Source organism: Panthera onca, chromosome B4, assembly GCF_046562875.1.
Source record: "Panthera onca isolate mPanOnc1 chromosome B4, mPanOnc1 haplotype 2, whole genome shotgun sequence".
Lineage (NCBI taxonomy): Eukaryota > Metazoa > Chordata > Mammalia > Carnivora > Felidae > Panthera > Panthera onca.
This window is the reverse complement of record NC_138345.1, coordinates 34,320,855-34,336,886: the sequence shown is the minus strand read 5'-3', so window position 1 is coordinate 34,336,886 and position 16,032 is coordinate 34,320,855. Positions and strand designations below refer to the sequence as shown.

The 16,032-nt window shown below is 45.6% G+C and overlaps 1 protein-coding gene across 8 annotated transcripts in view; it reads left to right on the top strand.

The window, feature by feature from the left end:
- The window catches only part of SLC25A18 (solute carrier family 25 member 18), a 28,720-nt gene that overhangs the window by 7,194 nt on the left and 5,494 nt on the right, over window positions 1-16,032 (top strand). For 3 of the 8 annotated variants that reach the window (XM_078450243.2, XM_060658933.3, XM_060658932.3), the window contains exons 2-6: window positions 9,738-9,938; window positions 11,265-11,387; window positions 11,632-11,687; window positions 12,827-12,917; window positions 15,275-15,393. In XM_078450243.2, the coding sequence (XP_078306369.1) occupies window positions 9,919-9,938; window positions 11,265-11,387; window positions 11,632-11,687; window positions 12,827-12,917; window positions 15,275-15,393 (409 nt within the window). In that variant the 5' untranslated portion in view covers window positions 9,738-9,918. Of the gene's footprint in view, window positions 1-9,683; window positions 9,939-11,264; window positions 11,388-11,631; window positions 11,688-12,826; window positions 12,918-15,274; window positions 15,394-16,032 lie in introns of all 8 variants that reach the window. The other 5 variants (XM_060658937.3, XM_060658935.3, XM_078450242.2 and 2 more) reach the window with 3 other exon arrangements.

Sequence of the window (16,032 nt, the reverse complement as noted above, 5' to 3'; positions counted from 1 at the left end):
CTAGCCAAGATTTGAGGGACTTACGGGAGGGGGCCTGGGTAGCTCAGTGGGTTAAGCATCTGACTCTTAATTTCGGCTCAGGTCGTGATCTCATGTTTGGCTGTGAGACAAGCCCCGTGTCAGACTCTGCATTGAGTGTGGAGCCTGGTTGGGCTTCTCTCTCAAAATAAATAAAACTTAAAAAAAAAAACAAAGAGGGGCTCATGGGAGGAAGCCCAAAAAACTTTTTTTTTCTTTTTTGTTTTCCAAAAAACAAATTGTAATTCGTCAGGTACAGATGGCAAGAGTGTCCTACTCAACAGGACAGTATGTGCAAGGCTCAAACGCAAGAGACCGTGATATGTTCCCAAAAGTGAGAGTTCTCGACGGCTGGCAGGGAGAGTAGACTTGGTGATTTGGGAAGGTACAGTCAAGTAGGAAAGTAGGTTCCGGGTCTGGGCAAAGAGCTGGGAAACTGTCCTAAGAGTGGAGGGAAGTTAGCGCTGCACTTTAGGCAGGGAAGTGCTTAAATGGCAGGCTGGCAGTTGGGTCCAGACTTGCACTTCTGCTCACTTGGCCATGTTGTGGAGCTCAGATTTGAGGGGAGCAAGGGGGGGGACAGAGGGGGGGAGACTGCCAGGTGCTCCAGACAGTGGACGACGCCCGTGTGATCAAGCAGTGGCTGGTGGGCCCACGAGAGACTTAGGACAGCTTTTTTCTACCCATGATGAAAGACCTGTTTATCCTAGTTTATTATGGAGCAATAGTTTTGTAAAATACAATAAAAATCAATTGATAGAAAAATACAAATTTTATTTAAAAAAATTTTTTAAGTTTTATTTACTTAGTTTGAGAGAGAAGGCATGAGCAGGGGAGGGGCAGAGAGAAGGAGAGAGAGAACCCTAGCAGGCTCCATGCTGCCAGTGCAGAGCCCAGTGTGGGGCTTGAACTCACAAATTGTGAAATTGTGATCTGAGCTGAAATCAAGAGCCAGACACAAACGACTAAGCCACCCGGCACCCCAAAAAATAAAATTTTTTTAAATGATAGAATATAAGCTCACATTTTTCTCAGTAAATTGTAAAACATGAAATTCCTCAAGATGCCATAAAAATTCCTAAGCATTTATTCTCAATTTCTGTAGTTGTCACAGATCAGCACTGAACCACATGCCCTGAGTAGCACAGAATTTAGGAGGAAGAATTGCCAGAACATGATGACTGATTAGTTGTGGAAACATAAGGGGGAAAGGATGAATCAAAGATGGCTCACGGACTTGGCCTGGATAATTGAATGGCTGGTGGTGCAGCTTCCAGAGCTAGGAAACCAGGAAGAGAAACAGCAGGTCTACAAGGGTGGATACAAGTAAAAAGAGGTATTACTATACTGTGTGAAGCCAGACTGCTAAGATGGGGATGGCCAGGAGCTGGTTAAGATAATGGTGAGGGGCTCAGGGCAGAAATCCTCAGCTGCAGGTACATCATGAGCAAGTAGACAATGACTGAAGCCCAGGAGAAGATGGGTTTTCAGGATGATTGTTTGGAGTGGAGTGGAGTGGAAGGAGTCAAGAATCTTGGCAGGACTTTATGGGTACCAGTGACTAAAGACACTGGTCATGGGGGCTGGGAAGCCACTGGGGAGAGCCAAGGAGTCACAGAAGTCAAGATAATAGAATGTTTTAATGTGGGAGGAATGAAAAGTGGTGGAATCAGGAGCTCAGAGAACCCTGGCCTGCTCTGGTCTCTGCAACTCACCACCTAGAATCATCCTTCTAAATAGATGTGTCTCTGGACAGTCTCGTTCAAAATATGATCCTGGGAAACCATGTAATAATTACTTTAGGGGTGCCTGGTTGACTCAGTCCATAGAGCATGCAATTCTTGATCTACAGGTCTTGAGTTCAAGCCCCACATTGGGTGTAGAGCTTACTTTAAAAAAAAGAAAAAAGAAAATTACTATACAGTTTTCTGTGCTTTCCAAATTTTCTAATTTTTTTCTAGTACTTTAAATACTTTAAGAAATAGAACAATTGTTCATATTAACAAAAGGGAACTGATCACCTCCTAAGCATCTGTTAACTAGCTATCTCCTAAAGAAATACACAGGATGGGTCACAGTTTCTTTTTAATTTATTTAAGTTTATTTGTTTTGAGAGAGAGAGAGAGAGAGAGAGAGAGCAGGGGAGGGGTAGAGACAGAGGGAGAAAGAATCCGAAGCCGGCACCCCACTATCAGCACAGGGCCCAACACGGGGCTCAATCCCATGAACCGTGAGACCATGACCTGAGCCGAAATCAAGAGCCAGTAACTCATCCAACTGAGCCACCCAGGCACCCCAAAATGGGTTACAGTTTTGATGTTAGGGGCAGAACCCCTGGACAAGACAGGGTAGGTAAGCCGACTGGGGCCTGCCATGCAGACTCCCTCCCAGGCCCTCCAAGGACCTGTCTGCTTCTGGCTCTTCGACCAGTACGTCCCTTAGCCAGCTTCTTGCTCGCAAAACAGTCAGCAGGAGAGTGGAGAAGGGGCAGATGACCCCTCTGAGTGCACACACACACGCCGAGCAGAGATACTTCTGGAAATGGACACATAAGGGATCAAAAAATGCCTGGCTCTGCGTGCCAGCTGAGTGGTGTCCTGCCTGCCATACAAGGGGCACCTTGTCACTGACTTCCCACAGAGCTGGAGGAAACTGTTCCCAGAGCCTCAACTTCTCTCCCAGTGCCAGACCCTCCCTGTGGGCAGCCTCCTCTCCTGCCTTGCCTTTCACTCCTCAGCCCCTCAGGTTTCAGGCCTCCACCAGCTCCATGGTTCTTCAGCCCTGGACAGTCGCCAAGCCCAGACCCTTTCTTTAAAAAGTTCTCTCCCAAGGCACCTGGGTGGCTCAGTCGGTTAAGTGGCTGACTCCCGGTTCAGGTCATGATTTCGCGGTCCGTGAGTTCGAGCCCCGCGTCGGGCTCTGTGCTGACAGCTCAGAGCCTGGAGCCTGTTTCAGATTCTGTGTCTCCCTCTCTCTGACCCTCCCCCGTTCACGCTCTGTCTCTCTCTGTCTCAAAAGTAAATAAACGTTAAAAAAAAAAATTAAAAAAAAAAAAAGTTCTCTCCCAACTAACCCTTGTCCTCTGCACTCTCCACCACCCCCCTTTTCTCTCTACCTCATTGCTTTGCCATCATGCCACCTATCTGGCTTCTCGCATGAAATTTCCTTTTCTCAACCTGTTCTTTCTGAATTGTCCTCATACCACATTCAACAGTGTGCTTTCCCCCTTAAAAGTATTCAGTATTTTTTTACTGCCTGCAGGATCAAATTGGTGAAAAGTTAATTTAGGGGGCACAAACTATATTGGGCAAGCCCCAGGTTCTCCATGCCTGATCTAACCTACTTTTGTAGCCCTTTTCCACCGTTCTGGTGAGCCAGCCAGGGCGGTGAGCTGTGCCCTCAGCCCTTTGCTTGGCCCCCTTAGGTGCTCACACAGTGCTGTGTCCAGGCCACCTCCCCCTCCTCTTCTCCTTAGAAACTTTCCCTTATTTTTTTTAGTACATGTGCTGCTGAAGCAAGCACCTCCCTATGTTTTTTTTTTTTTTTTAAGTTTATTTATTTAGAGACAAAGAATGAAAATGGAGAAGGGGCAGAGAGAGAGAGGGAGAGAGAGAATCCCAAGCAGGCTCCATGCTATCAGCGCAGAGCCCAGTGTGGTACTCGGTCCCATGAACTGTGAGATCATGTCCTGAGCCAAGATCAGAGTCAGACGCTTAACTGACTGAGCCACCCTGGCGCCCTTCCCTTATTTTTTAAGACCACTTCTAGATCCTCCAAGCCATGCTGGAATGGCCTTGGACATCTCTGAACACTTACAGTATTCACTATCTAAGCATCTCAATTGCAATAAAATGGAATTTGAGAGTTCTTTAAAAAATTTGCTTATTAGTTAAGAACTCTTTGGCTACGTGGGCGCCTGGGTGGCTCAGTCGGTTAAGCACCTGACTTCAGCTCAGGTCATGATCTCATGGTTCATGAGTTTGAGTCCCACTTCAGGTGAGCTTGAGCCCCATTTCAGGCTCGGCCCTGACAGTGCAGAGCCTGCATGGGATTCTCTCTCTCCTTCTCTCTCTATCCCTTGCTCACTCATGCCCGGTCTCTCTCTCTCAAAAAAAAAAAAAAAAAAAAAAAGAGAGAGAGAGAGAGAAAAGAAAAAAAAAAAAACCAACTCTTTGGCTACCCAATTACAAAAACTAATTTTAATTTGCTTAAGACAATAAGTTATAACACCCCAAAACAACAGCAACAAGACAATAAGTCAATTCATGAAATATCCCTTTGGTACCTAAGGTCGAGAATGAAGTGGGTCACTGTATAGTCAAGGCTTCAAACCCCACCAGAACTCTCTGCTCTCTCTCTTGTTCTGCTTTATCCATCTCTCTTGCTACAAATGATCTCTCTGTTTCCCAAACCACATACCACATGACAGTAAACATGACTGCAGATCAGCCCCAAGTGTTATGTTACAGACAAAATCTGTAAAGAAGCTACACAATCTCTTCATTAAGATGACTGTAGAGGTCAGGGCTCCTGGGTGGCTCAATTGGCTAAGTGTCCCAACTCCCTTTTTTTTTTTTTTTTTTTAATGTTTATTTATTTTTGATAGAGATAGAGTGAGCTGGGGAGGGGCAGAGAGAGAGGGAGACAGAATCTGAACAGGCTCCAGGTCAGCACAGAGCCCGATGCAGGGCTACAACTCACAAACTATGAGATCATGACCTGAGCTGAAGGCAGATGCTTAACCGACTGAGCCACACAGGTGCCCCAGGGTCCCAACTCTTGATTTCAGCTCAGGTCATGATCTCAAGGTTGTGGGATTGAGCCCCAAGCCCCACGTCAACCTCTGCATCAAGCCTACCTCTTGTCAAGCCCTGCAGGCATAGAGCCTGCTTAAGATTCTTTCTCTTTCCCCCTCTGCCCCACCCCCACTCATTTGTGCACACCTGAGTGCTCTCTCTGTAAAAATTAATTAAGGGGCACCTGGGTGGCTCAGTCCGTTAAGCATCCAACTTCAGCTCAGGTCATGATCTCGTGGTTAGTGAGTTCAAGCCCCGTGTCAGGCTCTGTGCTGACAGCTCAGAGCCTGGAGCCTGCTTCAGATTCTGTGTCTCCCTCTCTCTCTCTCTGCCCCCCTGCCCACTCATGCTCTCTCTCTGTCTCTGTCTGTCTCTCTCTCTCAAAAATAAACATTTAAAAAAAATTTTTAAAAATACCTATAGGGGAAATTAAATGACCTATTAAGTCAGGGGCCCATCCTCAGGTAATCAACACTACCCAGGAGAATAGCGTCACATTTTAGGAACATGGTAGTCCCCACCAGGTGAATGGTAAGAGAGAATGGGGGTTCCTGGAAATGCAGTAATGAAGAGCTACAACAGTTGTATCACTGCATCCCACCCTTTGATGCCTGGGGACGTGCAGAGGCATACCATTTCCCATTCATTCACATTTTTTCCTTTTTTTAAAAAAATATTTTATTTTTTCATGTGATCTCTGCCCCCCAGTGTGGGGCTCAAACTTACAACCTCAAGATCAAGAGTCACATGTTCTATCGACTGAGCCAGCCAGGTGTCCCTAAATTTCCCCCTTCTAAATATGGATCAATAATCACGTGTCAAACTATAAATGCACTTATCTTCCCAATGTGAGATAACTCAATGTCATGACCAGATACTGCAGCCAGAGGCAATGACAGGGAGCCTCTGTTATCCAGATAAAGATTACTTTTTTTATATGTATATATCCTGTCTTTCTCCCCTTTGGTCCCAAAGAGTTCCAGATGTAGATACTCATAATTCTGTATCCCAGTGCTTAAATAATTAGTATTACTACCCCAGTACTCCCCAAACACTATTTTTCTAAATTCCATTTCGAAGAGAGAACAGGTGAAATATTATCTATTGGCCAATAGTCTAACACATAGAGCACACCTGGCTCAGTCAGAGGAGTCTACTACACTTGATCTTGGAGTTGTGAATTCGAGCCCCACGTTGGGTGTAGAGATTACTAAAAAAAAGGAAATTAAACAGGGTGCCTGAGTGGCTCAGTAGGTTAGGCATCTGCCTTTGGCTCAGGTCATGATCTAATGATTCATGGGTTTGAACCCAGCATCAGGCTCTGTGCTGTCCCAGCAGAGCCTACTTTGGATCCTCTGTCCCCTTCTTTCTCTGCCTCTCCCCCACTTGCGTGCGTGCACGTGCTCTCTCTGTCTCTCTTAAAAATGAATAAATAAAAACTTTTTTTTTTAAATCCTAAAAAAAAAAAAAGAAAAAATGTTTAAAAGGCTAAATATTTTAGTCAGTATCCATTTGTTTACTAAATTCTTTGGCAGTGTAGGGAGCAACTTGGTCAGGCAAATAAATGGCTGCCCCAAGGCTGGGCTTGCCGGAAGAATTTCCCTTGCCTGGGATCCTTCAGGTCCCATATATGGAGAGAACGGTGCCCAGGAACGCCCCCGGTGGGAGGGTGTGCTGTATCGCTCTGCTCTGGAAGTCTATTCCTGTCAGGGCTGGAACCAGCGGGGACCTTGTTTTTGTTCTCAGCTGCATCCCGGCTGCCTGAAACTGTGGCCACTGGCACAGTCAGCACTCCCCACGCGTTTCTAGGGTGACTAACACTTGGGCCAATGGATTACCTGAGGTATTGAGCAAGTACGAACTCTATTGCCAAGTTTGGGATTTGGGGAGTGATGACTCCTTTAAAACCTTCACTGGCTCACTGTCAGTTTCCTCTTTGTTGACTCCGTTTGCTAATGTGTTTACTGGCGCCAGCAATCTTGTGTGGCCCAGTCCTTGAATACTAAGTCTGTCCAAGAGAACTGCCTGGCCTGGGACTTACAGTGGCATGGCCCAGTCCCATGGGGTGGGGGTGCTCTGCAGTGCATGCCCACACTACACACCAACAGGCAAATGCAGAGGTTGGAGACATTATCACATCTGCCTCGTGAAAGCACTATGGCCCTGGGATTCGGGTGTCCCTAATTTCTCTGGCTTCTCTTAAATACCCCTATTCCAAAAGCCAGTGAACCACAATTTATAAACTAATAGTTTTGTTCTAGAAAAAGCAGGGAATATGGCTGCAAGATTCTCAATTATTTGAATCGCTGCTTTCAGACTGACAGGGTTTTTTAAATGTCCCATTGTTTCTTATCTACTTTTAAGGTGCCGATCCGGGATTACAACACATCTTTCTCTCATAACAACTTTGTGAGTGTCTCAAAGAACAGCTGACACACTTTAATTTCCTGACATTTTGTGCCTGAGTGGCTCAGTTGCTTAAGCGTCTGACTTCGGCTCAGGTCATGATCTCGTGGTTCGTGAGTTCGAGCCCCTCATAGGGCTCTGTGCTGACAGCTCAGAGCCTGGAGCCTGCTTTGGATTCTGTGTCTCCTTCTCTCCCTGCCCCTCCCCCACCCACACTCTGTTTTTCTCTCTCAAAAATAAACATCAAAAAATTTTTTTCCTGGCATTTTCCCACGAGTTCCCTAAAGCTCCGGCTTTTGGAGGCACGTGGTTAGAGCCTCAAGAGTGACTGGGGCACCACACAAGAACTGCCAGCCTCTCAGCCTGGAAAAGGGTTTCTTCACAGCCTGTTCCCTGCTTTCTCTGAGTCCATGCTTCAGGTTTATAATTTGCAAATCCTCACTCCCTCTCCTAGTTTAGGGGATAGAAGTCTCTTTTGGTTGGGAGTATCAGAAACACATTCTAGCAAGTTAAGCAATAATGACCTGATTGACAGGACTGTTGAGTGTCTCACAAAATCCAAGGACAGGAATGCAACTGGCATCCAGGAGTGAACTGGAAACTGGGATTTTAAACAACATTAGGACTATCTCCGTCTTTTGTTTCTCCTCCAGATATCTTTGCTTCACTTTTCTGTTTCTTTCTCTGCAGACCAGCTTCCTATTTCTCCAACAGATCCAAGTTTTACACGTTCTGGGTCCAAACACCATGTTCGAAATTTCCAGTTTCTCAGACAAAAACTTTGGTGTCTCCTTAACTAGTCCCTTTGTCTCTCACATCTGTTCTGTCAGGAAATCCTGTTGGCCTTGCGTTCAACATACACCCATAATTAAACCACTTCTCATTCCCTCTCCACCCATATACCCTGAGCAAGCAGGCTTTTTACCTCTTGCCTAGATTCCTGCAATAATTTAATTGATCTTTCTGCTTTTATCTTGAGCCCTCTGTTGCCTATTCTCAACACAGCAGCCAAATAGTCCTGTCAAGAGCATGTCATTTCTCTGCTCAAAACTCTCCAGTTGTTTCTCTTTTCATTCAGAATAACAGCCAAAGAGCTTCCAAGGCCTTAAAAGGTCATGCTTCTGCCCGTTATCGCTCTTTGTCTTTATTGCACATCCCTGTTCACGCTTCCTGGCCACCTCACTGTTCCTTCAACTCACCAGTCTCTGCTTACAGGGTCTTTGCACTTGCTCTGCCTTGAGTGTGCTTTCCCACAAACCCGCATGGCTTGCCCTCTCACCTCCTCTGAATCCTCAAGTCACCTCAATGAATCCTTTCTTGGTTAAGCCACCAAACACCCACCCCACTGACATTTTCCTATCTTCCTTCCCTTCTACATTTTTTTCTCCAGAGAATTTATCAGTATCTGGTTTAGGATTTACTTATTTCATTTTTTTAAGTTTATTTATTTATTTTGAGAGAGCACACACATGGGGGGAGGGGCAGAGAGAGAGAGAGAGAGAGAATCTCCAAGCAGACTCCATGCTGTCGGCTCGAACTCATGAACCATGAGATAATGGCCTGAGCCAAAGTTGGATGCTTAACTGACCAAGCCACCCAGGTGCCTGTTTTACTTATTTCATTTATTGCTTGTCTCCTCCTTTAAAATTTAAGCCCCTGACAACTAGGATTGTACTCTTTGGTTCAGTCTTATATCCCCAGACCTGGAACAGTCAGTGCCTGGCACTCAATAAATTTTTTCTGCATGGGTCAATATACACCAAGAGGACTGATCTCTCTGGTCTTCCCCAAAACAAAACACTTGGAGACAACAGAAAATTGCCAGCAGCCTCAGGGACCAATGAGGAGCATGGAAGAGGAGGGGGATCCTAACACAGCTTGAAGTGAGCCTGGAGAAAGACTCCTCAGAGCTCAAGCCAGCCTCCATGGGAGCACCCAGAGAACTCTTCCTGGCACTGCCTCGCTGGGGTCAAACAGGACCTCCCCCGCCCAAAAAAAAGCTGCAATAATTACTATTATTGTAGCTTTGACTTTTTGACACCGTCCCTGACTTTTTGACACCTGCTTTCCATATGTATCCATTACACATAAGCCCCAAGACTTAAAGCAGCTTAGTCTTTCAACAGGATCCTAGGAAGTTCAGAAAACACATTTTAAGAGCCAAAAAATAACTTCAGAACACTTCTGTGTTTTATTGTGGTTCATGGGCCCGACAAGAGGCGTTCCTAGTCCATAGCAACTCTTAAAATCCCGGTTTTGTGCCATCAGCTTCCCTCACCACCGCTTCCAGGCTCTTCTTCCAAATGTCCCAGAACTCCTCTCCTTGAGCCTAGTTTGGGCCCGTTGTCCTTCTCTCTCATTGCCTTTCTTCTGATCTCAATCCCCAAAGTCCAAAAAGTTTCATGAAGGAAAAGTAACGGAGCCAGTTGGCAGTATTGATCCATTAATAATGTTCTGTCCCAGTACATGTGAGGTTTCTCATACCATGAGATGAGTGCTGTTCTGATCATGTTATAGAGGAGGAAACGGGCCTGCGGAGGCTCATCAGGAGGGTGGCTCAGGCCAGTCTCCACTGACACCCGTGTTCTCTCCACTCTGCTGCGGTGGGCCACAGTCCAGGACACAGGCACCGCATCTGCCTCGGCCAGCCATCTCCCTGAGGAGCCAGCAGCCTGTGTCCCAGGGACCCACCAGCAGAATGTCCAGCCAGGATTTGAGGTAAACTGGCTGAGACGGCCAACTCTCTGGGCTGGGTTTCTGTGGTAACATGTGGTAACAACACATCATTCAGCTTCTTTACCAGATTCCTGAGTCCTGGGGAGGAGCAAGCGAGACTCATTTCCCCCCAGTATACTATGTGTATATATACATACATACATACATATATATATATATGTATGTGTGTGTGTGTGTGTATATATATAGTGTCATTGTTTGAACTACATCTTCTCAGACTACAGAATTTCAGTCACAATTCTATTTGTTTTCACAAAGTTGCTTGTTTGTGAAATCAGGGTTCAGATGTGAGAAAATCTATTATCTATTCCTACTACTTCCAGGTAATCTACCTCCAAATATTTTGCTCACAGTCGCCCTTGGCCTGAAAGATAATGAGATATTACTAGGTTCCAAGGAGACTGAGGAAGCTTTATTTTCTGTTTTCAGTCTTTCATTTCTATTTTCAGTCTTCCAAAATTTCTGGATAAGGGGGCTCACATTATGTAAAGTGTGACTTTTTTTTTTTTTTTACTTTTGGCTAGAATCAGATAATCTCAATACTTTAACCCTGGTTATCTTACACTGACTAGAAGCAGGTTCTCTTATTATAAATAATAGCTATCATTTACCAAGTGCATTAACTTATTTAATCCTTACAAAATCCCTTGAGGCCAGTTTTACGGGGGGGGGGGGGGGGGGGGGGGACAAAGGATCAGAGAAGTGAGGTAACTTGTTTAAGTAAACAGCATAGCCAGGATTCAAATTCCATTCTGAGTGACCTTAAGCCAAAATAAAATTGCAATCTGTTTGAAAACTTCCTTATGTGGCTCTAAAGGTGGGGATCAGCTGAAGAACAGGCCCTGGGTGGAAGCTGTGAGGGACTGCTCTGAGGTGAGCTGAGGACTTCCTGCCCTGGCAGGGCCCCAGGGGGCAGAGTTGGCACTCTGGACCTCCTTCCCAAAAGCCTTTGCAGCATCCTAGCTTGAGGAACATTTTCCTGGAGGGGTTAAGATGCCTGAGTCCTGGTGAGTGCAGAGCCCCTGGAGGGGGCCCTGGCCCCCAGCCCCTCACCTGTCTCTGGGGAAGGGAGCCCCAGGTTAGGTTGGCCAAGGAGGTGCTGCAGTCAGGGAAGCAGGCTGAGGAGAGGGGTCTCTGGTGTGGAGCTGAGGTGGGGCTGCTGTTCCCACCCTCTCTGCCCCCACCCCCACCCCCACCCCCCATCTAGTCCTGGCTTTGTGCAGCTTTCTGCAGCCAGCCTCCCTCAGAACTCCTGTGTCTCTCTGCCTCCCTCACTTATTCTTTGCCTCCCTCCTCCTCACGGACTAGTATTACAGCAAAACTCATCAATGGAGGTGTGGCAGGGCTTGTTGGAGTAACTTGTGTGTTCCCCATCGACTTGGCCAAGACTCGGCTGCAGAATCAACATGGAAAAGATATCTACAAAGGAATGTAAGTATTGGTGAGGGGAATGGGGTGAGCAGGGAGAGGGGGACTCCCAAGGGAGGAATATGGGGCCTCATTCTTTCCCATCTCTTTATTTAGAGAGTCATGCATTGTGGGGGTGGAGTGGGGTCAGGGGAGGTGGTCAACTGGGGTGTGACCAACAGGATTAGGACACAGGAGTAGGGGTAGCGGGGCTGATGGAGCAGCGTCTTGCTCACCACTGACTTCATTTTCTGGCCTCTGCTTCTAGGATAGACTGCCTGGTGAAAACTGCCAGGGCGGAAGGCTTCTTGGGCATGTACCGAGGTGGGTTTATCATGCATCCCTGGGGGAAGGCTGGCTTGGGTAAAGTGAGAACAGAGGGTGCAGTACAGGGCACCAGACTTTGTGGGTTTATAGAACATTGGGACTTGGTGTTTCTTCTGCCCAGGGAGCTCCTGGGGCAGGGCCTGGGCTACCACGTGATCCTAAGCCACATTTGTTTTTCACAAACCCCCCACCCCTCGTTCCTTGGTGGAGACAGAGGCAGTTATGGTGAGGTTTTAGGGAGCACCAGTGAGCACACTGGAGCAACCCAGGAGCCCTAGTTTTCATCATGGCACCACTACTGTCTCACTGGGTGATGCTGGCCCCCACATTTCTCTTCCCCCCACTTCTCATTTAGGGCTGAAGGGGGAGAGGCTGACAGGGAAGAGAATGGAAAGGGTTTTGAGCTCCTGAAAGGGAGTTACTGGATGGCTCTTCCCTGACACAAGCCAGTGCTGTCCCTGTCCCTTGCATTGTCCCCGCACAGCCATGATTACAGATTAGAAAGTGGATACAAAACTGGCGTTGAGAAGGAGCTGATGTAGAACCCCTGAGAAATAAAGTAAAAACCTCTGTGACTCAAAGAGCTGCCAGTGGGACTGGGCTAGTAAAGCACAGAGTAATGGAAACCGATCCCTGTCCCCCAGGACCTTCTTATTGGGGCTTGATTTGGGGAACTGTTCACTTATCATCAGAGATGGGCAGCACTAGCAAAGACAAACATACCTTCCTTATAACTGCACCAATAAGCCCATAAAGAAAACACATACGTGAAAAAGGGAAATGTGGAGGGAGGGGAGTCAAAGTAGGGAGATGAAAAAAAAAAAATCATGTTTCTATAAAATAGGCAGAGGAGCCCTCCTCAACACTCCTTCCTCCCAAGACCCCAGTTACTCCCAGAAACCTACCTGGCTAGGTCTGAGAGGAGGTTGTTTATATGAGTGGAAGACTCAAAGAATTGTTCCTTTTTAAAATAGTTTTTATTTAAATGTTTACGTAAACTCTACACCCAACGTGGGGCTTGAATTTGAACAATCCTGAGATCAAGAGTCACATGCTCTACCAACTGAGCCAGCCAGGTGCTCCAAGAATTGTTACTTTCCAGACGGCCTTAGCTCATCCTGGTTTTTTACTTGCAGGGGCTGCAGTGAACCTAACCTTGGTCACCCCAGAGAAGGCCATCAAGCTGGCAGCCAATGACTTCTTCCGGCAGCTGCTAATGGAGGATGGGTATGGCCAGGCCAGGGGGCTGTGGGATGGAAGTCCTTCACCCTATGTCTGTAGTTTGGGGGAAGGTGACAGGGAGAGGAATGTGCTGGTTTACCTGCCTTCATGTATCTAAACATGTGCACACAAATGGCTGAAGGTTGGCTGCAGATGTTCGGGCAAGTGCAAACTCAAGGAGAAAATGAACTGTTGTAATTTGAAAGTTCTAGATGATAGGTGATAGATGATAGACCATTATAGAATACATATACACATATATTCATCAACTAGCTGATGAACATCTTTTTGGTTTTATTGAGCCATAATTGCAGTACCACACTGTATAAGTTTATACAGTGTGTAATGTTTGTGCCGTATAATGACCTGAGGTAGATATACTGTGAAATGCTTACAATGAGTTTAGTTAACATCCATGACTTCATATAGTTACCAAAAAAAGTTTTTTTCCTCCCAGTGAGAACATTTAGGATCTGTTCTCTTAGCAACTTTCAAATGTACCATAGAGCAGTGTTGACCATAGTCATCATGCTGTCATTACTTATTATAACTGGAAGTTTGTGCCTACAGACCACCTTCACCTAATTCCTGTCCCCCACCTCCCACCCCCAGCCTCTGATAACCATAAACCTGATCCCTTTTTCAATGAGTTTGGATTTTTTTAGATTCCTCATGTAAACAAGACCATTGAGTTATTTGTTTTACTCTTGTCTGCCATATTTCACTTAGCATAGTGCCCTCAAAGTCCATGTTTAGATGGCAGGATTTCCTTGTTTTATGGCTGAGTAGCTTTGTATTGTGTTATATATATATATATATATATATATATATATACACATACACACACACATTTTCTGTATCTACTTATCTGTCCATGAACACGTGGGTTGTTTCCATATCTTGGCTGTTGTGAACATGGGGGTGCAGATATCTTGTTGACATAGTGTTTTGTCTCCTTCGGATATATACACAGAAATGGAATTACTGGATCATGTGGTAGTTCTGTTTTTAACTTTTGAGGAACCTCCATACTGTTTCCCATACTGACTGCACCAATTTACATTCCCACCAGTAGTGCACAGGGTTCCCTTTTCACCACATCCATGCCAGCATTTACCATCTGTCTCTTTGATGATAAACATTCTAACAGGTGTGCAGTGATAGATATCTCATTGTGGTTTTGATGTGCATTTCCCTGATGGCTAATGATGTTGAGCACCTTTTCATGTACCTGTTGTTCATTTATCTTCTTTGGAGGGGAGCCTGGGTGGCTCAGTCAGTTAAGCGTCCAACTTCAGCTCAGGTCATGATCTCACAGTTCATGAGTTCGAGCCCCATGTCAGGCTCTGTGTTGACAGCTCAGAGCCTGAAGCCTGCTTCAGATTCTGTTTCCCCCTCTCTCTCTCTTTCTGTCTCCCTCTCTTCCTTTCTCTCTCTCAAAAATAAAAAGTTAAAAAAATAATACATTCTTTGGAAAATATCTTTTCAGGTCCTTTGCCTATTTTTAATTGGATTATTTGTTGTTCTTTGCTATTCAGTTGTATGATTGCTTTGTATATTTGTATATTAAGCCCTTGTCGGATATATGATTTATATTATTTACAAATATTTATTTCCATTCCATAAGTTGCCTTTTCGTGTTGTTGACGTTCCCTTTGCTGTTTGAAGTAGCCACACTTTTTTTTTTCTCCTGTTGCTTCTGCTTTAGGTGACCCATATCAAGGGGCTTTGCCTCTGTGTTTTCTTCTAGGAGTTTTATGATTTCAGGTCTTACATTTAAGTCTTTAATACATTTTGAATTAATTTTCATAAGTGGTGTAAGATAGGGGTTTAAGTGTCATTCTTTTACATGTGAATATCTGATTTTTCCCAGCACAATTTATCGAGGAGACTGTCATTTCGCCACTGAGAATTCTTGTCTCCCTTGTCAGATATTGGTTAACTGTATATTCGGGGGTATATTTCTGGGCTTTCAATTCTGTTCCATTGATCTCTGTGTCTGTTTTTATGCTGATAAATTTTTGAAAATCAACCCCAAACACTTTCTAATACTCTCTGTGCCTCCCATTGCCCTAGTGATATTGCTGAAGGGATCAGGGACAATCAAATCCCTGCAATGGGTAGTTTCATTTTACTAGTTTCAACTTCTATGCAGGTGCTACCTCCCTGGCAGCCTGATTTAAAGGTAGTTTCATGTTTTAAAGAGGCTTAGTTTGAGGGCCAGGTGATTATTCACCCAGCTGATCTGAACACAGCTAAATACCATGCATGGAAAGCCCCAACTACCAAGGGAAGGCAGATGGGGCCAGGGTGGGTGGCAGGGCTAGCCTGACGCTGAAAGAGCCTGATTCATGGTCCCACAGGATGCAGCGGAACCTGAAGATGGAGATGCTAGCTGGATGTGGAGCTGGAATGTGCCAAGTGGTGGTCACTTGTCCCATGGAAATGCTCAAGATTCAGCTGCAGGATGCTGGCCGCTTGGGTGAGGTCTCTCCCAACTCCACATGAGATTAATAAAGGGCTGTGATCAGAATAGATTCCCCCACATTCTACACTCATTTGCTAGACTGTGTTATTGAATCAGCTTTCTGGGTCAGAAGTCTTTTTATTATTTATTTTGAGAGAGAAGGGGAGAGTGAGCACGAGTGGGTGAGGGTCAGAGAGAGAGGGAGAGAGAGAGAATCCAAATCAGGGTCCACACTCTCAGCACAGAGCCCAGCCTAGGACTCAGACTCACAAACCATGAGATCATGACCTGAGCTGATAATCAGAGTCGGATGCTTGACCGACTGAGCGACCCTGGAGCCTCTTTTTTTTTTTTTTAAGATTTATTTATTTATTTAAGCTTATTTATTTATTTGGGGGGAGAGGGCCAGAGAGAGAGAGAAAAAGAGAATCCCAAGCAAGCTCTGCACTGTCAGCTCAGAGCCCAACATGCAGCTCGAACTCACAAACTGTGAGATCATGACCTGAGCCAGTATCAGGAGTCATTTAACAGACTGAGCCACCCAAGCGCCTCAAGATTTTTTGTGTTTTTAAGTCATCTTTATACCCATTGCAGGGCTCAAACTTACAACCCCAAGATCAAGAGTCACATGTTCTACTGATGAGCCAGCCAGGC